At 39.6% G+C, this 18,585-nt stretch overlaps 1 protein-coding gene across 4 annotated transcripts in view; it reads right to left on the bottom strand.

Annotated features, from left to right (window-relative positions):
• Window positions 1–1,139: 1,139 nt before the first annotated feature.
• The window catches only part of LEPR (leptin receptor), an 82,862-nt gene continuing 65,416 nt past the window's right edge, over window positions 1,140–18,585 (bottom strand). For 3 of the 4 annotated variants that reach the window (XM_090049634.1, XM_090049636.1, XM_090049635.1), the window contains exons 15-19: window positions 17,391–17,573; window positions 16,505–16,600; window positions 14,767–14,869; window positions 13,905–13,980; window positions 1,140–8,094 (exon numbers count right to left, since the gene is read on the bottom strand). In XM_090049634.1, coding sequence (XP_089905760.1) covers window positions 7,267–8,094; window positions 13,905–13,980; window positions 14,767–14,869; window positions 16,505–16,600; window positions 17,391–17,573 — 1,286 coding nt within the window. In that variant the 3' untranslated portion in view covers window positions 1,140–7,266. Of the gene's footprint in view, window positions 8,095–10,060; window positions 13,263–13,904; window positions 13,981–14,766; window positions 14,870–16,504; window positions 16,601–17,390; window positions 17,574–18,585 lie in introns of those variants that run through there. The other variant, XM_090049637.1, reaches the window with a different exon arrangement.

Below are 18,585 nucleotides of genomic sequence, written 5' to 3'. Positions count from 1 at the left end.
ATTTGTCAATGGGTATCCACACTCCATATTTTGCTGAATCAACTAGAGAAGATTTGTACAAATTACAAACAAGAATAAATGAATGAGCAAGAGGGCAATTTCTTCAGTGCATCATCACTGATGCAATCTAGACATATTCATTCTTTGAATCAAGTGTTCAGAGAGATGGCTATTCATGAAGGGAGTGAAAGAAAATTAGTAGCAAATATTATGTAGTCAAAGCACTTGAGTTCATGTTGATAATCCTGAAGTTAGGCCTGGCTCACATTAGGTCTATAAAAATACATGGTGATTTTGCTGCAGTGGTACCTGATTTGATCTGTAGCTCTTATACTGCAGTCCGTGGGCCACTGGAATGTTACAGTGCACCTCCTGATGCCCATCACTTCAATAACGTCCATCCATCTTCCCCACGCGACACTTCTCATTAGATGCAACATAATGCAGAACTATGCACAGGGTTCTAGACATTTCTTGACTAACTAAAATCAATCAAATCCAAGCAGTTCTCTGCATCCATCCAGTGCAGCTGATTTCAACCACTGATACCAATTCACCCATGACATCATTGGTGAATAGCACCAAAATTGAAAAGGTAGCATACACACTGAAGGCTAACCCAAGTTGCAAAGGGACCTAGAGACTTTAGAGCAGTGGGAGATGCAAGCAATGAGAAGAAATTGGGTGTTAATGAACACAAAGTCCTGCACTCAGCAAAGGAAGTAAGTAGCATAGATGCAAAACAGGGGGTTGTACAGCCATATCCAGTGTGTTAAATCCAGATGGCATAGGGGGGAGGGGTTGGTTTACTTTCTTTAGATCTTTTCTCCAGGACTCCCATACAATGGTTCTTCCATACAACCAGACTGCATTGTTGCCACAGAAAAAGCATCATTAGTAGCACAGTAGTAAGAGAAGGGAGAGTCGGGGGGACAGAGGATTTGAAATGGTTCATAGCTGCTTAAAGTTTGAGAGCAACTGGATGAAACAGGGTTACATATCATGGACCTGCTCAGTCACCCTGAAACTTCAGTTAGTTCACAACTGTAAGATTCTCACATTTCTGAGACTTTGTCACAAACTGTTGGTTCCAAAACGGAAACAAAGGCTCCATACAGAGCAGACTACAAACAGCTATGCAAATATAACAATAAACATTTTATTCACAAAAATAAATACAAAATTACTCTGCAGTTGTTAGAAAGCACTCTTTAAGACTTACAATCCAAGAAGCAGAATAATGACTTACATAACTGAAAATGTTCCAGAAGTGAAAGCCATGTAAAAATATAGTTCACAGTTTTAGCAAGAGGCAAAATGCCCTCACAAAAATATTCCTTTGCATACATTCAAAAGAAAAGATTTAGACAAATGAGCGACCAAAATGTAAACTAACAATCCACAAAGACAAAATACATAAAAGAAAGTTCTTGTTACTTTAGACACCAACCATAATACCGAAAAAATGTGCATTTAACTTTTAGTTGCATCTGACCCATAACAGAAACATCATTAATTGTCTGTTCTAATAGAGTCATGTTCCTGAATGCTATTAAAATTAATTTGCAAGGGGTTTAATTCAGCAGCTGTGTGTGTTCCTCAGTCACTTATCACCCAGCTTAACCTCAAGGGGCTTCCTGACAGCATTCGGCAAAATACGCAGCCTTATTGGCAGTCCCAGCATTAGCAATGAGGGGAGCTGACACTGAACTACCTTAGAAAAAGTTGAAACAAACTCTTACCGCTAGTCCACTTGCTGTACTTCTCATGAGTCAAATATCATTCTTAGGATTCCCAGCATCTGTGGGATGATGCTGAGGACCTCTGCAGTGCACCTGTGCTCCAGGGCCATCATCCTTCCACTCATTTTGAAGGGGCTCCCTTCTCTTCATATACACTAAGACCCTAGGATTTGTCAGCCCCAAGGTAAGGGTGAGTGTAACTAGCTCAAGATTCATATATAATGGCTGCTGGATAATATTAGAGAGATGGAGACCCTTTATACCTATGTATACATATAGGGCAAAAAGAAGAACTTACCTTCTCAGCAAGCCTCCTTCCCAGAACCAGTTTACCCAGGATGGTAAGCTGGGACCCCATTCCTATCACTTTCTCCTTGTCTTCATACTACCCTCAGTCTAAAAAAAAATGTCCTAGATGCTCAGAGAAAAAGGTGCGAGAGTCCTGTCTCCTTTCCACCTCAGGCAGCTCTTCATGGCTCTTCATGGATGTGAGTAGATCTTTTTGTGGACCAGGCCTTTTCCTGGACCAAATCATAATTTGTATTATGGAGCCCTCAAAGATTTCCATTTCCCAAATACCAATTTTCAGCCACTGAATTAATTTTAAATTAGGGTCTTTGAATGCTTTGGTTAATAAAAATGGCATTCAGGACTGAGAAAACCGAGACGTTTGACTTGCAAGTGTAATTTCTACATAGCATTTAGACTTCCCTTACACAAAAAGGGGACTAAAAGATCAAAGTCCAAATTCGGTACTAATGTAAGAAGGTGACACTTTATAGCACTCACGTAGGCCCCAGGCAAATGTTACAAGTGGTGTGCTACATGCGAGTATTGCACAACAAATCATAACATGCCAGACGTTAAAATAGATTATCCCTAGATAAAAATGGCAGACCAGCCTCAGAGAAGCTGCTTGCTGAAACAATTTCTTTGTGGTGCAGAATTATCTCATGATCACTGTAACATGTGGCCAGTTGGCAGGTTACACTGGGTTATGCAATACTTGCATGCAACATGCAACACACATGATGTCTGCCTAGGGCCTTACATTGGAGGTGAGTTTGTTCTTAAGTCTCCAACGACCAACATTCCCCTCTGAGATGAGGAACAGGTAGCATATTGTTTACAACTGACCTTGAGACAGAATTACTTGCTACAGATTCATAAATTGTGCCTGATCCTTCAGCTTAGTCCAAATTCCTGGCAGTTTGGCACAGAGAATCAAGGAAAAAAAAAAATGGAAATCAGCAACAGTTTCCTTTGGCTTTTTATGCCACACCCTTTGCAGAGATGTAGCACATGCTGAAGAAGTCTGAGCAACTGTTGTGAATAAGCCTTGAAAAAAATATCGTGTACATTTATTTGCACAAACATAAAATCTACTTTGCGCAAATTACAAATAAGAATAAATAAATGAAATATTATTCATTAAAATTGCTCAATCCCATCCTGTTGTATATGTAGGAAGGTTGAGTGTAAACCCAGTTATCTGAGGTGACTTTAAAGATATGCAATTTCTGTTAAAACAAATAAACAAAACACACACCCAAGGGAAAATGAAGGGTAATCATTAAGAATACTATTAAGGAAAGACATCACTGATGTCAAACTCTTAATATTTACTGTCAGGAATCATAGGCGCTATGAATCATAGGCCTTAGCTGCAACGTTTCCAGGGGAGTTGAGAGCAAAGAGAGAGAGTAACAGATGGTGTTTCCAGGATATGCAGATGTTGCCTGTAGGCATTGAGGTGAAGTATCCAATGTCCATTCTCTACAGGTGAAATGGAAGGTGCTGTTCAAAAAGACAGTTTTGTAAAGCATGCTAAGGTGGTATAGTTTTGTCCTACCTTGCTCCATGACAGAAGGGCAAAAACAACCCATTCAAAGTATTAAGAACTTAGTTTAGCTATATTTTTGCAGGCTGCTTTAGAAAATAGGAGATAAAGTATTCAACATGCATGAAAGAGGTTAAAAAATTGTGTAGGTTGTGTATGGTTGCTCTTAAAATCTTGTCTCCCCCCCCCCCCCTTGATTACATAGGGAGCTCAGCTTAATAGTTGCCATATTCCTTACATGTGGTGTAGGGAATTAAAAATAACTTAGACAACTAATTTTTATGGATGATAACTTGCTATGTCAGGCTCAGTAGACTTCTTCCACACAAAAAACCAAAAGTAACTTAGAAGTGGTGGCTGGATTTCAGAGGCAACAGCTGAAACCCCTAGCAGCTTCAATGGGAGTTGTGGATGCTCTTCATTTCTGAAAACCAGACCCCAAGTGCTTCCATTTCACACTTTGATTTGAGTATCCTGGCTATTGTATCGAAAGACAGCCAAGCAGTGTATATATGGTAAGGCACAATGTTCTCAGTTAATGAGCACTGCTATAAGAGAAATGAAGGGATTCAAGAGATCTGGAAGGTATGCGGATTCCAAATGAGTCACAAAATTTACCCAGGTTATTTCAGAGAGAGGTAAAAAATCTTAACTAATTTATGTTCTAATACACAGTTAGAAAATCAACAGGTGATTAAGACCCCAATCCTTGGAAAGCCCTTAGTAGCTGTGAAGTCACTGGAAATATTCACATACTTAAGTTACAAAAGCACTTAAGTACTGTACAGGGTCTTTTATGAGTTTTAAATCTCCTCTCATAAAGGAGGTTCTCCAGTCTCTTGATCTCCTAGTAGCCCTTTTCTACATATTCTAATTTAAATGAAGTGCCCAGAATTGCGAACAACATTATAAATGAGATCTGACTAATGAGTTGTACAATGATATTCATATTTTACAATCTCAAATGAAAATACCTTGCCTGATGCATCCCAGATTAATCAGACAATGTCACATGTCTGCTCTTTCAATACTCTGTCCCTGGTTTCCAAAGCCTAAGTTTTGCTTCCATCTGAGATACGATAATTTCCACTACCCAGTCGTTGTTCCCAGTAGATAATCTATCATTACCCTCATGTATATAATTTATTCATTGATTATCCACATGATGAAGTATTTGTGTAGCAAGGAGTGAATGTCAAACAAAGCTGTTGGTGGCTAATATGTTCATATTCATAATGATAATAAGCAGGCCAAAATGACCTACATAGTTTTGAAAAATTAATCCAATATTTTTTTTTTTTAAAAAGCAGGTCTTAAAATTAAAATGTAGGTTTACATTTGCTCAAATCCTTTTCATAGTCTAGTATTTCCTAATGCTAATATTTAAATACCATGTTTCTGTACAGCTCAAAGGTTTTTTGGTGGTGCTGGTTTTAAACTCATTTATGGTGCTTTTGTTTAGATTAAGTTTTGAAACTATATATGTAAACATAATGCTCTTATATATACTATTTAGAAGTAGTTCAAAACAGTTAATTATAACATTCTGAAAATAAAAATATTTATTAATGATAGAGTAGAAAAAAATATTTGGTTGAAGAATGAGCTTGGATTTTTATATTGCTTTGCAATCTGTTTATCCAAAAAAATTCAGCTGAGATGCACCTGGTTTTCTCAGAAATCCTACATCCTCTCCAGCCTGTCTGCTGGCTGAAGTGAGGCAGGAGATGAAGCGACTTCCTCAAGCTTACTTGGAGGAACAGCTCAGCTAGGATTGATATCTGGGCTAAGGCTACTAGTCATTTCCAGTGATGCAAGACTGTGCTTCCTTCCTTTTTTCTTTAAAGGGGTCTCATGAAATAGTTTTTTACTGGTAACTTCACCAATAAAAGGTGAAGAACCTCATTTCCAAAGGGGTCTCCAAAATGTGCCCATTTTAGTTCCAGATACATTTGTTTACATGGACAAACACTACAAATGGGGATGTTGTGAACCCCAAAAGTATGACTCCCTATATTTTAATGCATTAATGTATACCTTCAGCTACTGATACCTTTTCCTATTTGGGGAAAAACTTGTACACTGATGTACTATTTAGCACACAGATGTTTTCCTATAACAGTTTGCATTGCTAGATGTTATACTGGTAACCCTTTTCTTTTCCATGATTTAAATTAAGTACGAGTATTTTAAGTTTTAAACCAACTAATGATGCAGCACTGCCTGCCTTCTTCCATACACCCTTTACTACAGATGCCATCTAAACAACTGGCTCATATACATTATCACCCATCATGATTATGTTGGGGTTTTGCACACTACCTGGCCCAACACTAGAAAATACAATTAATGGATTCAGTGCTCTCTATATATCAACAGTTACATCACATTTAAACTGGAGAGGAAGCTCTCAGCACTCCAGACTGAGATGAGGGCATGCTCTTCCTATGTTGTTCACATAGTATACTATATTTTTAACATTTTGCTCTTAAATGGTGAACAACTTCTGCATGGGCCTCTGTATGCAATATAGGTACACACGTGCCACAAGCAGGTGTCTGTGAATATGGAGAAGGCACATTCACGACTCTCCAAAAATTTGTCCCTGTGTTGCACAGCTCTGATCTGAAACAGACCACGCAGGTGTAGAACTGGGTCCAATCCACAGTATGAATGGATCTAATCCACATGTCTGGAAAAGGGAACAGGTAGGTCACACTGAGTATATGCATCCTGGTCACATCTCCCACTGCAGCTGGGGATGCATAGGCTACTCCAGCCCCAGGGCAACGAGAGCTGTACATCTCGTGTTGCTCCAGCTGATGCAAATTGGGAGGGGGAGGGGATAAAAAAACACTACCTTCTCCAAAGAGCTCGTTAAGTGTGTTTAGAATATTTTGTTGGGCTTTGCCTTTCTCTGGTTACTGTTGAGATTGGGAGCTTCTCTGCCAGATGAGACCTTGTCCAGCCCTCTGCTTATCTGTTCCATTTTGGGACCATCTGTTGTGAATGCTAAGTGATAACCAGCAACGTTAACCCCTGGATGTTAGGCAAGCATTGTCACCTCAGCAGCAGCTTCCAGCTTCACCACTGCAATAGTTTCCCTGAAGGAGGGAGGTCTGTTGGGCATGTACGTTCCCCACAATCACTTTTGATTCAGGAGAGTTTTAAGTCTGCCAGGGACCCTGATCCAGAAATGGGCCATAGGCCAAGATATGATCTATGGACAGAGCTGTAACAAAGATAGTTTTAAATCAGATTAAATCAAATACCAGTTCTGATAGCCTTACAACAGGAACTTACAACAGGAACCAATCCAGTCTTCATATCTGAATGTCTGCAACAGGACATCCAATTCTTCACTTGGGTGCTCGGAAAAACAGGAACAGCAAGCACCAGCAACAGCCAACTTGGCATGAAATGCTACTGTGAATGCAACCAAATGTGGAAATTAAAATCCTAATTAGATGTAGGTGTCTGGGTGTGAAAATTAAGCCAACAAATGGTTTTTCTCTTGATGATTTAGGGAACTCAATTGTGGAATTAGGCACACAATTTTAAAAGTGTGAGCAACCCATAGCCAGTAATTTTAAGTGTATTCCTGAAGGTGGAGGGGAAGTTATTGATACTTAAAAAATGTTAACAATATCAATCTGCTAGAAATCTACCCTTTGGTGTTACGACTTAAATTTTGTTCTCTGTCATCTCTTGCAGTTTCACTGAGGTTGACTGAAACTGTGGCATGTACGGTACGAAAGTTTTAACAGAAGTTTTATATTTAAAGTTATTTTTGATAAAGGGATTTAAATTAGAAGAACTATCCTGAAGAAAACCCAGGTCTTTGAATGCATCATGTGTGTCCAGTTTAGGCATTACTCTGGAATTCTCTGTTAAAAAAATGTCATTTCCTTTTTTTTTGATGGATGTTAACCCCAAGTAATAAAGGCTCCGCTCAGGGCTGTCTCCATCAGGAAAGGCATCATCCTGGTTTGAAGGTTCTGAAAAGCCCTCCGAAGAAACACGGGAAAGGGAGAGAGTTTTGCTGGGTTGGCATGGATGTTGGTCAGGTAATATGAGTAATGCATCATTCCCCACCTCCCAAGAACTACTAGAAAAAGGGGCAGTAACTAAGGAATCTTCACCTGGGAAGCATCCAACAAAAGAACTACTTAGATTATTTTGCTGTTCATAAAGCCCATTTGATTTGGAGTTACTGATAATTGTAGCATATTTGATGTTGGACTGCCTCGTATCTCCTTCCTTGACTTGGCCATCATGAGAATCCCCAGATAAACTGTTACTATTGAAATGGCTGCTAGAACAAGCAGAGTCATGCTCTGAGTCTTGAATCTTTATGAACACTGAATTGACTGCTAAAAAATCTTGCTTGTCTTCATTTTTCAGAGCTTTAGCAACACTGATGTCTTCCAATACTATTTCTGGCTCCAGTAGAAGAGGCCCAAATGACACTGCTCCGGGATGCTTGATAAAAAGGTGCTCAAAAGTTTCAGGCTAGAAAAAAAGACATATTTTAGTGCTCATCTCTTATTTAATGGCTATATTTCCAATATAAAGCTACTGTACTTAAGAACCACACCTGAAAAGTAATATTATATCTTTAAACATAAAAGCACGCATTTGAAATAAGAAAACAACATCTGCTCTCTTCCTGCACTTTGCGTGAGGAAGTGGAGAATGGCGACAGGGGAGGCAAACACAGGTCCCAGGTATATAATGCCGAGTGTTTAGTAATCCAGCCCAAGAAAGCAAAATACTTAAGATTTGACTTGAAGAATTAGCAGTCCAATTAATTTCCATTGTAATTTTCCATTGTATATATTGTAACATATGCTTAAAATTAAATAATACTTAAATGCTTTGCAAGCTCATGCCCTATATTCAACAGGATGTCTTGGTATTTTCTTTTAAATGCATGGACAATTCAACACAGTAGAGAACAATCAAAACCACTAACTAACACCTGAAATAACTTTTCCTATTTTTGAGGTAAAATTCTGCCCTTCACAACTTTTAGAAATTCAGTATTTCAGTAATTCCTGTGTGAATAAAGACTGAACATCTGTCTGTCTAGGCACACTTTTATTTTAGCTCAATACAGGGGTGGAACCAAAGTGGCAGCTGCAACACACTGGCTGTGCTGCTTGTGAGCTCTTGGTGCAGGGTCTGGCTGGAGCCCCTGTTTTCACGTGGCTCTGAAGCAGAGGGTGAGTGCTACCACTGCTAGTCCTTTCCTTTCCCCTACTGCTGAATTCAAGGGGAAAGGGAGGAAGGGGAAAAGTGAACAGCAAATTTTCATCCCCTGTGTAAGCTCAATGGTGACAGAGCTCGGCAGAAGCCCCTGCTGACCAAGCAGTGAGTTCACAGCTCACTGCATGTGCATGGCACAGCCAAATTGGGAGGCTACACCCTCCAGCCCTGTTCCCAGATCCATTACTGGGTAAATACACCCATTTGTCACATCATAAGGGAACACAAATTGTATATGAATGTTTAAAAAGGCCATGGTATAAGCTAATAAAAGGAAATTCATATTTTTATTTGTATTTAGCACTAAGAAATGCTCACTTTAAAATGCATACCGCCTAATGAGTTTAATTATGACAAATAAGAACAGAAATAGTTAAGAACGTAGATTCTGTTTATGTTAACAAGTCATACAGATGATATATCACAGCAGGAAATCTGTTAAAGCAACTAGGAACGTGTCAAAAACTTTGCTTGGTACGTGTTGTAAGAAGATATGGTACTGATGTACCTATCTTAGTCTATTTTTAGATTAGACTAGCCATCAGTAGAAGCTAAGGCCATGATTTAATAAGGTATTTAAGCATGTTTCCAACTTCACTGGGGGGACTCAAATATCTACAGCCCTTTGTGTGCTTAGATATCTTCCTGAACTGAAGCCAAGTGACTGCTTTGGCATGGATTCTGCATTGCTCACACACTCAGAACTCTCCTGGTCGTCAGAAGTATTAGAAATAGTCTGCATTTGAAATTAGGAAGCTTAAAGCTGAAATAAGCTTTAAGCCACTGCTACAGTGTATATACCAAGCAGTATATTTAATTTATACTGAATGTGACTTGATGAAATGCTTCCCTCTTTATGGCAGATCAACTCTGAATTAAGGAAGGAACAAAACTTCTCCACTCAGTTTAATATGTTAAATCACAAATAGTGGCTAATGTAAGATACTTGAAAAAAGAAACCCCACAGTAGGCATCTGTGGGATCATCTCCCAGCAGGGAAGTTTCTTCCCCACAATAACTAGCTAAAACATAAGGGTGTAAATGATTCTGCACAAGAGCTCCTTGTTCCATCTACTGTCATGCTAATATAACTGTAGTTAAGGATGTCTCTACAAAATCCCATCAAGAATATTGCCTACAAACATATTGGATTTAAAAACAGAGACTTCATTTAGTAAAGGTCACCATCTGCTGAATCAAAACACATTGCTTAGTAAAACATGTTGGATATTTAATCAAATACAATGCACATACAATCTCCTGAGGAAATGTAATACTATATAAAGTAAATACTTACAGAGAAAGATGGGTAAATATGCTCGGAAGCACTCTCTCAATGTGTGCACATCATATGGTTTGGGCAAAAATATTTTTACAGCAATCAACATAATTCCATGAAACCAAAAGAAGCATTCATGGGCTTATGCCATTGGGAGTACAATTAACTGCACTCATTGGCCAGAAATGGGGAGGTTTCAAAACATACTAAGGACCTAATCCTGTCATCCTTCGGCTCTGATCCTGCAAAGGCTTACACATCTGCTTAACCTTGTCAATGGACAGACATGTATTTGTAGCATGACAAGTGCTGCAGCACTTGGAAGGGCTACCAAAAAGGTAGCTGCGTGAGACAGACAGAAGTGCAGAGCCCTCCAGCTGAAGCACTATAGCCACTGCAAAGGCATCTGACAACATGCTCTTCAGCCAGGCAGCAGCTTGACCCTACTTCTTTGCTCCCATCCACCCCCACTAGAGCTGGAGCTCCCTCTAGGCCTGGGCTGTCTGAATGGGACAAGAACTAGGTCCACCCACAGTGGGTTTGCAGCTCTACTCAGTGCAAGCAAGCCCAGCACCATGCCAACAACCCAGTCTCAGGGAGGCCACAATCCCACTCACTGCAAGCAACACGGGCCCCAGTCCTGTATTCACAGGAGGTGCCTGTACGTGAGTGCACAAGCTGCTCCAACACACTGCAATGACAGCGCATCAGAGCAGGCTCAGTTAATTGAGTCTGCCGGAGTGTGGTAATTACCATGCTCCGGCAGCCTCATGTGTCCCATGTATCAGTGTCCACGCATTTCAAAATGGCAGATGTCCCAGAGCCACTTTAATTAAAGTGCTGCCCCCCGACCACATGTAAAAGTGCCCAGGGGAAGCAGGCAGGGGAGCAGGCAGGTGTGCTCAATGATTCTCCACTCTGCTGTCTCCTCAGAGCTGGGGGAGGGGGTAGGAGCAGAGCACTGTAAGATGTCAGTAAACCACGAGACCAAAGTGCTACAATGCACAGGACAGACATTACCTATGAAGCTCCAAAATGTAGCACTAAAGAGAAGTTCCTGTTTTGTCCAGGAACCACTTCTGTAGTGCTACATGGGACATCACACATCAGTTCCTTCGACTACTGTAGCACTACGGGGCAACTGCAGTGCTAGAAATGTAACATTTATCCACACATTTCTGCACAGTGAATAATCATATTGGCTTCTATGGGTCTGCACATACATGTATAAATCATTGCAGGATCAGTGCTACAACTCAGCTGTAAGGCCCACAGCATTAGGTGCTATGATCCAGTCCCACAAACGCTCATCAACTTGCTAATCCTTAAGTATTTGAGTAACTTCATTGAATAACTTATAGAATTACTCATGATCTTAACATTAAGCTTATGTAAGTTTTTGCAGGATTCCAGTCTAAATGTAGGATTTACTGATATTAAGCTGTACTGCGTCTGCACAGCTTTTTGTACTGCACAGCAAGGTGAATAAAAGCAACTTTGATTTCCTATGCAGCACCACGTGCTTTATAGTTAAATGGATAATTTCTTTTTCCCCTAGCTGTGGACTCAAAAGAACATGCAAATGTACAGTTATGTGATGGAGGGTTTTGTCAGTTTGTTCACTTCTGCCAGACTGATTTAGATTTGTAATTTCTGTGAGTGGTATACAATAATTAGGTCCATAGCGCCAGATGCAACATGCATGTTCCATGAGCACATGTTAACTGGGGTCATGGTAACTGAGACGAGTTTCCCTTTTTAAAGAGATTAATAACAATTTCTCGGCAACTCGCATCTGCAATACTCCCAACAATTAACAAGACTTTGTGCAAAGCCCTGCAGCTGAGTGTATTCCAAACTTGTAACTTTTATGCTCCTTTTGCAGAGTTATTTGGTTCAATGGCACCGAACAAAACCCACTGGAGCTTACAGACTTCCACAGAGATCTGTAAGTTCTGGACCAGGCTTTCTCTCACAAATTCCTTGAACTTTTTGAAGAACTTGATGTTATTCTTTGCATTCTAACCATACTTTACCATTTAAAACAAAAATAAAAGAACAAAAGCTGTAAATAAGTGTTAGCTGTAAGCTGGAAACAATGATTAATGAAGATTACATTAAGCAGATTTTGCCATATTAAGACCAATACTAGTTTTTGTTTCTTATTTGTTTCTTATTCCCTGGCTAAAAGGATCTAGTTGGGAATGGTCCTGCTCTGAACAGGCAGTTGGACTAGATGACCTCCGGAGGTGCATTCCAACCCTAATTTTCTATGATTCCATGATTTTTAAAGTCTCTCATTTGATTTTGACTGAACTGGCTCTCTTATGCAACTACATATATTCAGACAATAACTAAATAACTGTATAAAATATGCACATGGTCCTTTTAATAGAAAACCAAGGCACAACGGACATAATTATTTCTGAAAACCTTAAAATTATGCACTCAGATGCATATACACAGTGGTGTATCACCTTTCTGGGAGCCACATGCTCCTCTAAAGGCCAGACTTAGCTTCCTTGATATGTCTGCAACTCCCAAAGCTGTTGTGTATTAAAATCAGGTTAGTTACCATGCTGAATAAAATTACCGCAAAAAAAAAAAAGAGGAGAAAAAAATGCAATGAAGTTGGTAACTGGGCTTGAATTGCAGGAGCCCCAGACCAAACATTTCTGCTTCAACAGCCACTTCCTGTGAGGTGTAGGGCACTCTACTGCTTTTGAATGCTAGGAACTGAAAGCGCTAAACCCTTTGCAAGACAGAGCCTTAGTAAGCAGGTCAGTAAATTTTGTGGAAATGCAGTGTAAAGTTTGGTTTTCTGCCTACAAAGTCGGGTATTTTAGAGAGGACTAGGGAGCTGGGGTTTTGGTTTGTTTGGGTTTTTTTGGTCCGGTTCAGTATGGGGGACAAACTTGGCTCTGGTCTGATTTTGCATGGGCATTTTATGTATTGAATGAAACTACTTCCAGAACTAGTTCTCTTTAAACAAATCAGCATTGTATTGATCTGTTTCCTGTCTTCTGAATGTAAATAGAAAAATCTTCTAACAACTCTGTATATGAAGCCTGGGAGTTGGCACAATGGTTCAGCAGGCAGTGATCATGATTAGACTTCAAAGAATGTCCATTCTCTGTTTAAATGAAATGAAATAAAATAAAAAGATGAGAAAAGAAAACTTCACTGGGAATGAAAATTAATAGCTAAAAAAATTAAACAGAGTTTCTGTCCATCAGATGCTCTCTCTCTCAGAAATAATAATCTGAATGCAAATTATGCTCTTAGTGATTACACAGTAAGTGTCAAATCCTGGAACTGAGAGAAATTTTCTGCTGCTGTAAATTAGTACTGGTCTATTTAAAGACCAATTTATCACTGCTCAACTGAATCGATGTAGGAGAGGCAAATTACACCAGCAAAGAATTTGGCCTTGGATGTGCACATATGGCACCCATTGATTTCAACATGTATTACATCAAAGGGCCATCTGTTTGCTGGATTTGGCTCTGGATTTGGCTCTGCGATTATCTGAAGATCTAAACTTCCCCAGATTGATTCAAACCGATTTGGATCTAATGCTCTGGCCTCTCTCAGACTGACAGCTTCATACAGCTGAAAACAATGGTTGCATTACTACTCTCAGTGCTTCAGAACTGTTGTAATTGACTTTTTGGATAACACCTAATGCTGAGTTTAACAAAAAAAATTAAACTCCACATTAAGGTCTACAAAATACGAAGCCACAGGAAGAATACAGGGCCACAGAAACCCATACCTTCTGAAAATTCACTCCTTGTGCCCAGGAACAGTTCTTGGGGTTTGGAACATCCTCCCAAAACAGCTTCTTCATTCTGGAATATGGAAAGCAATTATTGATTTGGTTCTGTGCATGCACATTGTACAAAGGAAACAACTGCTCACTATTATGATAGCATAAACCACACCAACTAAGGAATTGCTTCATTTTTATTTAAATCTGCATGATAATTGAACATCCTTTATGGGCAGATTATACTTATTCTGGCCAAGCATATCAATTGGCATAATCAAGTTTCAGCTCAAGCACCTCTGCTATTATGATCCTGAGCTTCAGTTGAACCCACCAAAATGGCTAATTAGATACTGGGTAATGGTTTTGTTACGTGGCAAATGTCATCACAAGTTTGGCTAGCACCATTGACTCATTTCCATTTACGATCTCAAGCATGGTTCTTCAAGGCAAATTATTATATAACATTTATACTATGTATTTATTTATACTATAAATATTTCCATAGATGTTACTGCAGACTCTTAATAAAGACAATTATAAGATATTGTAACAAAATTTGACAATCAGCACTTTACTAACCCCAAATCACTTTAGGGAAGCATCCCCATTGCACAGATTCAAATGGAGAGAGTAACAGCTTAATTCAAAAGTAGCAAATGTACATGCTCAGGAATTTTCATTTTCTAGTGCCATGTTCAAGCAATACAGTATTTCATCTCTCACAGAAAGCACATCCATATAGCTATTTTGGGGGTTGGGAGAGACAATCAAACACAAGTCCTTAACTAGACAGAAAGAATTCTGTAGGTGTAGTATCATCTGATAAGGACATTCAGAATATTTTTTATGAAAATAAATTGCATACCTTTGGTGCGAAATCAGCAGCATGCCAAGCAATAAAACCGAGGATAAAATAACTATTGGTAGAATCATATAGAGCCCCACATTGTTCTGTTTTCCACTCTCATCTGAAAATAAATAGTATTAGTTTCAAACATTTTGAAGTATTTCTCTAGCCATTAGCCCAAACTGCCATACAATTAAAAATGTCATAAATTAAATGTCTTGCTGAATGATGAGTATATGTACAGACTAGAAACAAAGGATTTAATAAGTTAAATACACTTAAGCTGAAGGTAACACAGTTACTGTATTTACTCTAATCCAAGATAAAGTTTTCCCCTCCCCCAATTTAACTAGGGGGAAAAAAGCCCCTCATCTTGGATTCAAATACAAGACGGGGCAGGCAGCTATGTGGCTCAAGCTCCAGCCTTGATCTGTACTCCCCACTTGCCTCCAGCAGTCTCTGCCCTCTCTGTGCCTGCTCCACCCTTCAGCCTTGGGCCCCCATCTCCACCCCCGCCCCCCAGCCTCTGGAGGGTAGGCAGGGAGACAGAGGCTGTGGAAAGGGGAGATGGGGAAGAGGCAGCAGGCGGCTAAACAGTAAGGGGGACAGGTGGTAGGGGTCAAGCTGCTTGACCCTCCCATCACTTCACCACCACCACCTGCCCCTTATCACCAGCCCCACCATTGCTCTCCCCACTACAGTGATGGGGGAACAAATTTAAGGTAAAACTCCAATAATTAGATTCTATACTTAGAAAATTATAACAAATGTATGCATTTTCCATGTATAGAATCTAATTATTGGTGGGTCTTAAATTCAGGGTTGTCTTGGATCTAGGCAGATATGGTAGGTAAGCTGCATTATACACCAAGGACCCTTATCTTATGTTCAAATTTACACAAAGTAAAATTACTTTAAAAGCCCACTGACTTTTGTGTCTCAGTGGGTACATGTAGACGTTCATTAATGTGCTTTAGGTAATGCACACTAAATTTAGTACCTCCAGGCACTTGAACTTAAGTGGGGGCACTTGAACTTAAGCTCGTTCAACAAGCTTTAGTCCAAGTGCCCTCCACTGCCATTATGACGCTCAGGGACACCGATACACAATATGTGGGAGTCTGCTGGAGCATGCTCCAGCAGGCTCAATTAATTGAGTCTGCTCGGAGGCACTGTAATTACAATGTATTGGTGCAGCCTCCTAGCATGTCTACAGGCACTCTTCATTATGAGGTACTAGCAAAAAGCACATTAGCTTATTTTAATGCCCATTAGCTAAAGAGCACATTTTTGGTGATGCTTTAATGTTTTGTGACGCTTTAATATAGATGTGCCCAATGGTAAGTATCCATTCTCCAGTCTTATCCAGAACCCTCACCAGGCATACTAAACTATGGAAGCATTTATGGACTGAGGCGCCACACTATACAGGATCCCAAAGTTGGCTTGGGGCCATTTATAGACATGCTTTTCAGTCCCTTCCCCCCCATCAATTCTGGCAGATCTTAAAATTGAGTAGGGCTCTGTATAAAATGCAGGAAGACAATCTGGCAAGGTTGATGAGGTACAGCACTGACTCCACCAAAACTGTTTTCAGTGACACCAATGGATGATTTGGACCATTGTTTTAACTGGGATGATATCAACACTTATCTTTCTGTTTCTCATAAAAATCAGGATTTAAAAAGTTCTGCTCTAAAGGGAACTTGTAACAAACTGCTGCTTCATTAAAAAAAGATAATTTCCTATAGATCACCTTTGATGAATTGATCTGTTGTTTTAGGTTTGCCTACTCCTTCAGGAAAGATAGGGTACAGACTGAATTGGTACTTCTGAATAAGTATAAAGTGATCTGCAAAGAAAATAAGATTTTTAAAAATTTAAGTTCCAGTGTAGTAATGCGATTGAAGTCTGACCTTTAAAAAGGCTCTGATTGTATGCAATAGATTGTACAAGAAAGGAATGATCTTTTCTGGCCTAATCCTTTTAATTTTGGATTTAAATGCAGAGCTAACAATTTATTTTGGATAGTCTAAGATTTTTTTCCTCATGGAATTATTGGCTTTTGATGAAAGACTATAAAATATTAAATAGTAAAACTTGTTTGGTTCTTGAGTAACCAAATATAAAGATGACATATGTACAGGGCAGAAAACAGATAAATCAGGCCAACTCCTGCAAAGTAATGACATGCCAGAAATTTGAACTGATGTAATTGGGAGTAACTCTACTCAGAAGAGTTCAAATACATCTGTGTAAAACAGGTTCCCATAGAGGTAGGCCAGGTCTATACTAAGCAGGCTGCATGAAGGTACCTGCAGAGCCAAACCAACTAGTCTGTGGTCTCACTGGATGCAGCGGCCAGTGAATCCACAGGCTCATGGACCAACGGCCACATGACACGGAGCAACACACAGGACCAGCGCCTGTGTTTGAACAGAGATAAAGACCACTCAGCAGTCTTGCATCAGTCAACATCATTAACCCGGTAGTGGGCTCTCAACTGATGGGCAAGATTTGCTGTACTGGATCTTACACACAAACCGTCAGAAACAAAGATAATGAGGGGACAGATCAATCACTGTAATTCCACCAAAGCAGAGACAACAATAAGAATATTATATTTTCAGGTACAAACTCACCATAAATGTAGCATTTGCTAATATTTGGAGGAAGATGCATCCAATTCATTCCCTCTTCTTCATTGAGGTTTTTCCATTCAATAACAAAAGATTTTATCACGTAAGTTGGAGGTGAAAGCGTCCATGTCAAAATTACACAACTGCTGTTTACTGGATAGGCTGCAAGTGATTGAACTGTATTCACTGGGGGGAAAAAATCCAAAACAAATTTCTAAAATGTAATTGGATACTTCAGGCACTGACAGATGGGGCGGGGGGGGATTGCTTTACCGGAAGAGGAATCACATCAGTTTGACCCTGCTCCCCAACATCTGTATAGCTCATGTGCTTCAGCAGGGATTTTTGTCACTTTTACCTAATAGCTGATGCAATCAAACTCTTCTGGAAATGTGCTGCACTCTGTGCTGGGGCACAGCAAGCTGAAAGTAAAATGCTGGGGGTTTTTTCTTTTTTTCCACGTCTGTAAGCAACCTTCATTATAAAGTAGGGTTAGATGAGATGCATACTGGGCACCTCATTCAGTTGAATGACTGCAACCATTTTGGTTCTTTACCATTATTTTTTTTAGTTTCTTAAACTCAGGCTGCTTACAGACATTAAAAACAAAACCAAAAAAAAAAAATGTGCTTTACCAGAAGAAGCAGTGCATTACTTTGACCCATCTCCACAGCATCTGTAGATATTGGGTGCTTCAGTGGCACTTTTTGGCACTTTTAGCTAAAGATGACTCAATTAGCTATTAGATAAAAGCACCCAAAAAGCCCCACTAAAGAGTCCGACCTATACAGACATTCGGTGAGCCAGGTCCAATCAACGTGCTGCCTCTTCTGGGCACATGCTGGGCTCAGCTCGGGGATGCGCAGAATGTAAGGTAAAGCACCAGGTTTATCTTTTTGTTTTGTTTTTTTTAACATCTGCAAGCAGCTTCAAATGTACTATGCACATTATGGGCTACATCTTCAGCTGATGTAAACAAGTGCATCTCCACTGAAATGAGAACTATGTTGATTTACACTAAGCATCTTGGCCCCAAATATTGAACAAATCAAATTTCCCACCACATTTCACATGGAGTATTCTCTCTATATATTCTGGTTTTTACTTAGGTCTCTAACTTTCACCCTCTAGGCCAAGTCATAGCAATAGCTAAAGATAACAACATTTTGCTGATAAGATATTCAGCATAAATCTGTGG

Source organism: Crocodylus siamensis, chromosome 5 (assembly GCF_052110815.1).
Source record: "Crocodylus siamensis isolate JL-2025a chromosome 5, ASM5211081v1, whole genome shotgun sequence".
Classification (NCBI taxonomy): domain Eukaryota; kingdom Metazoa; phylum Chordata; order Crocodylia; family Crocodylidae; genus Crocodylus; species Crocodylus siamensis.
Note: the sequence above shows the minus strand (reverse complement) of the source record. Positions and strands in the feature narration are given on the sequence as shown.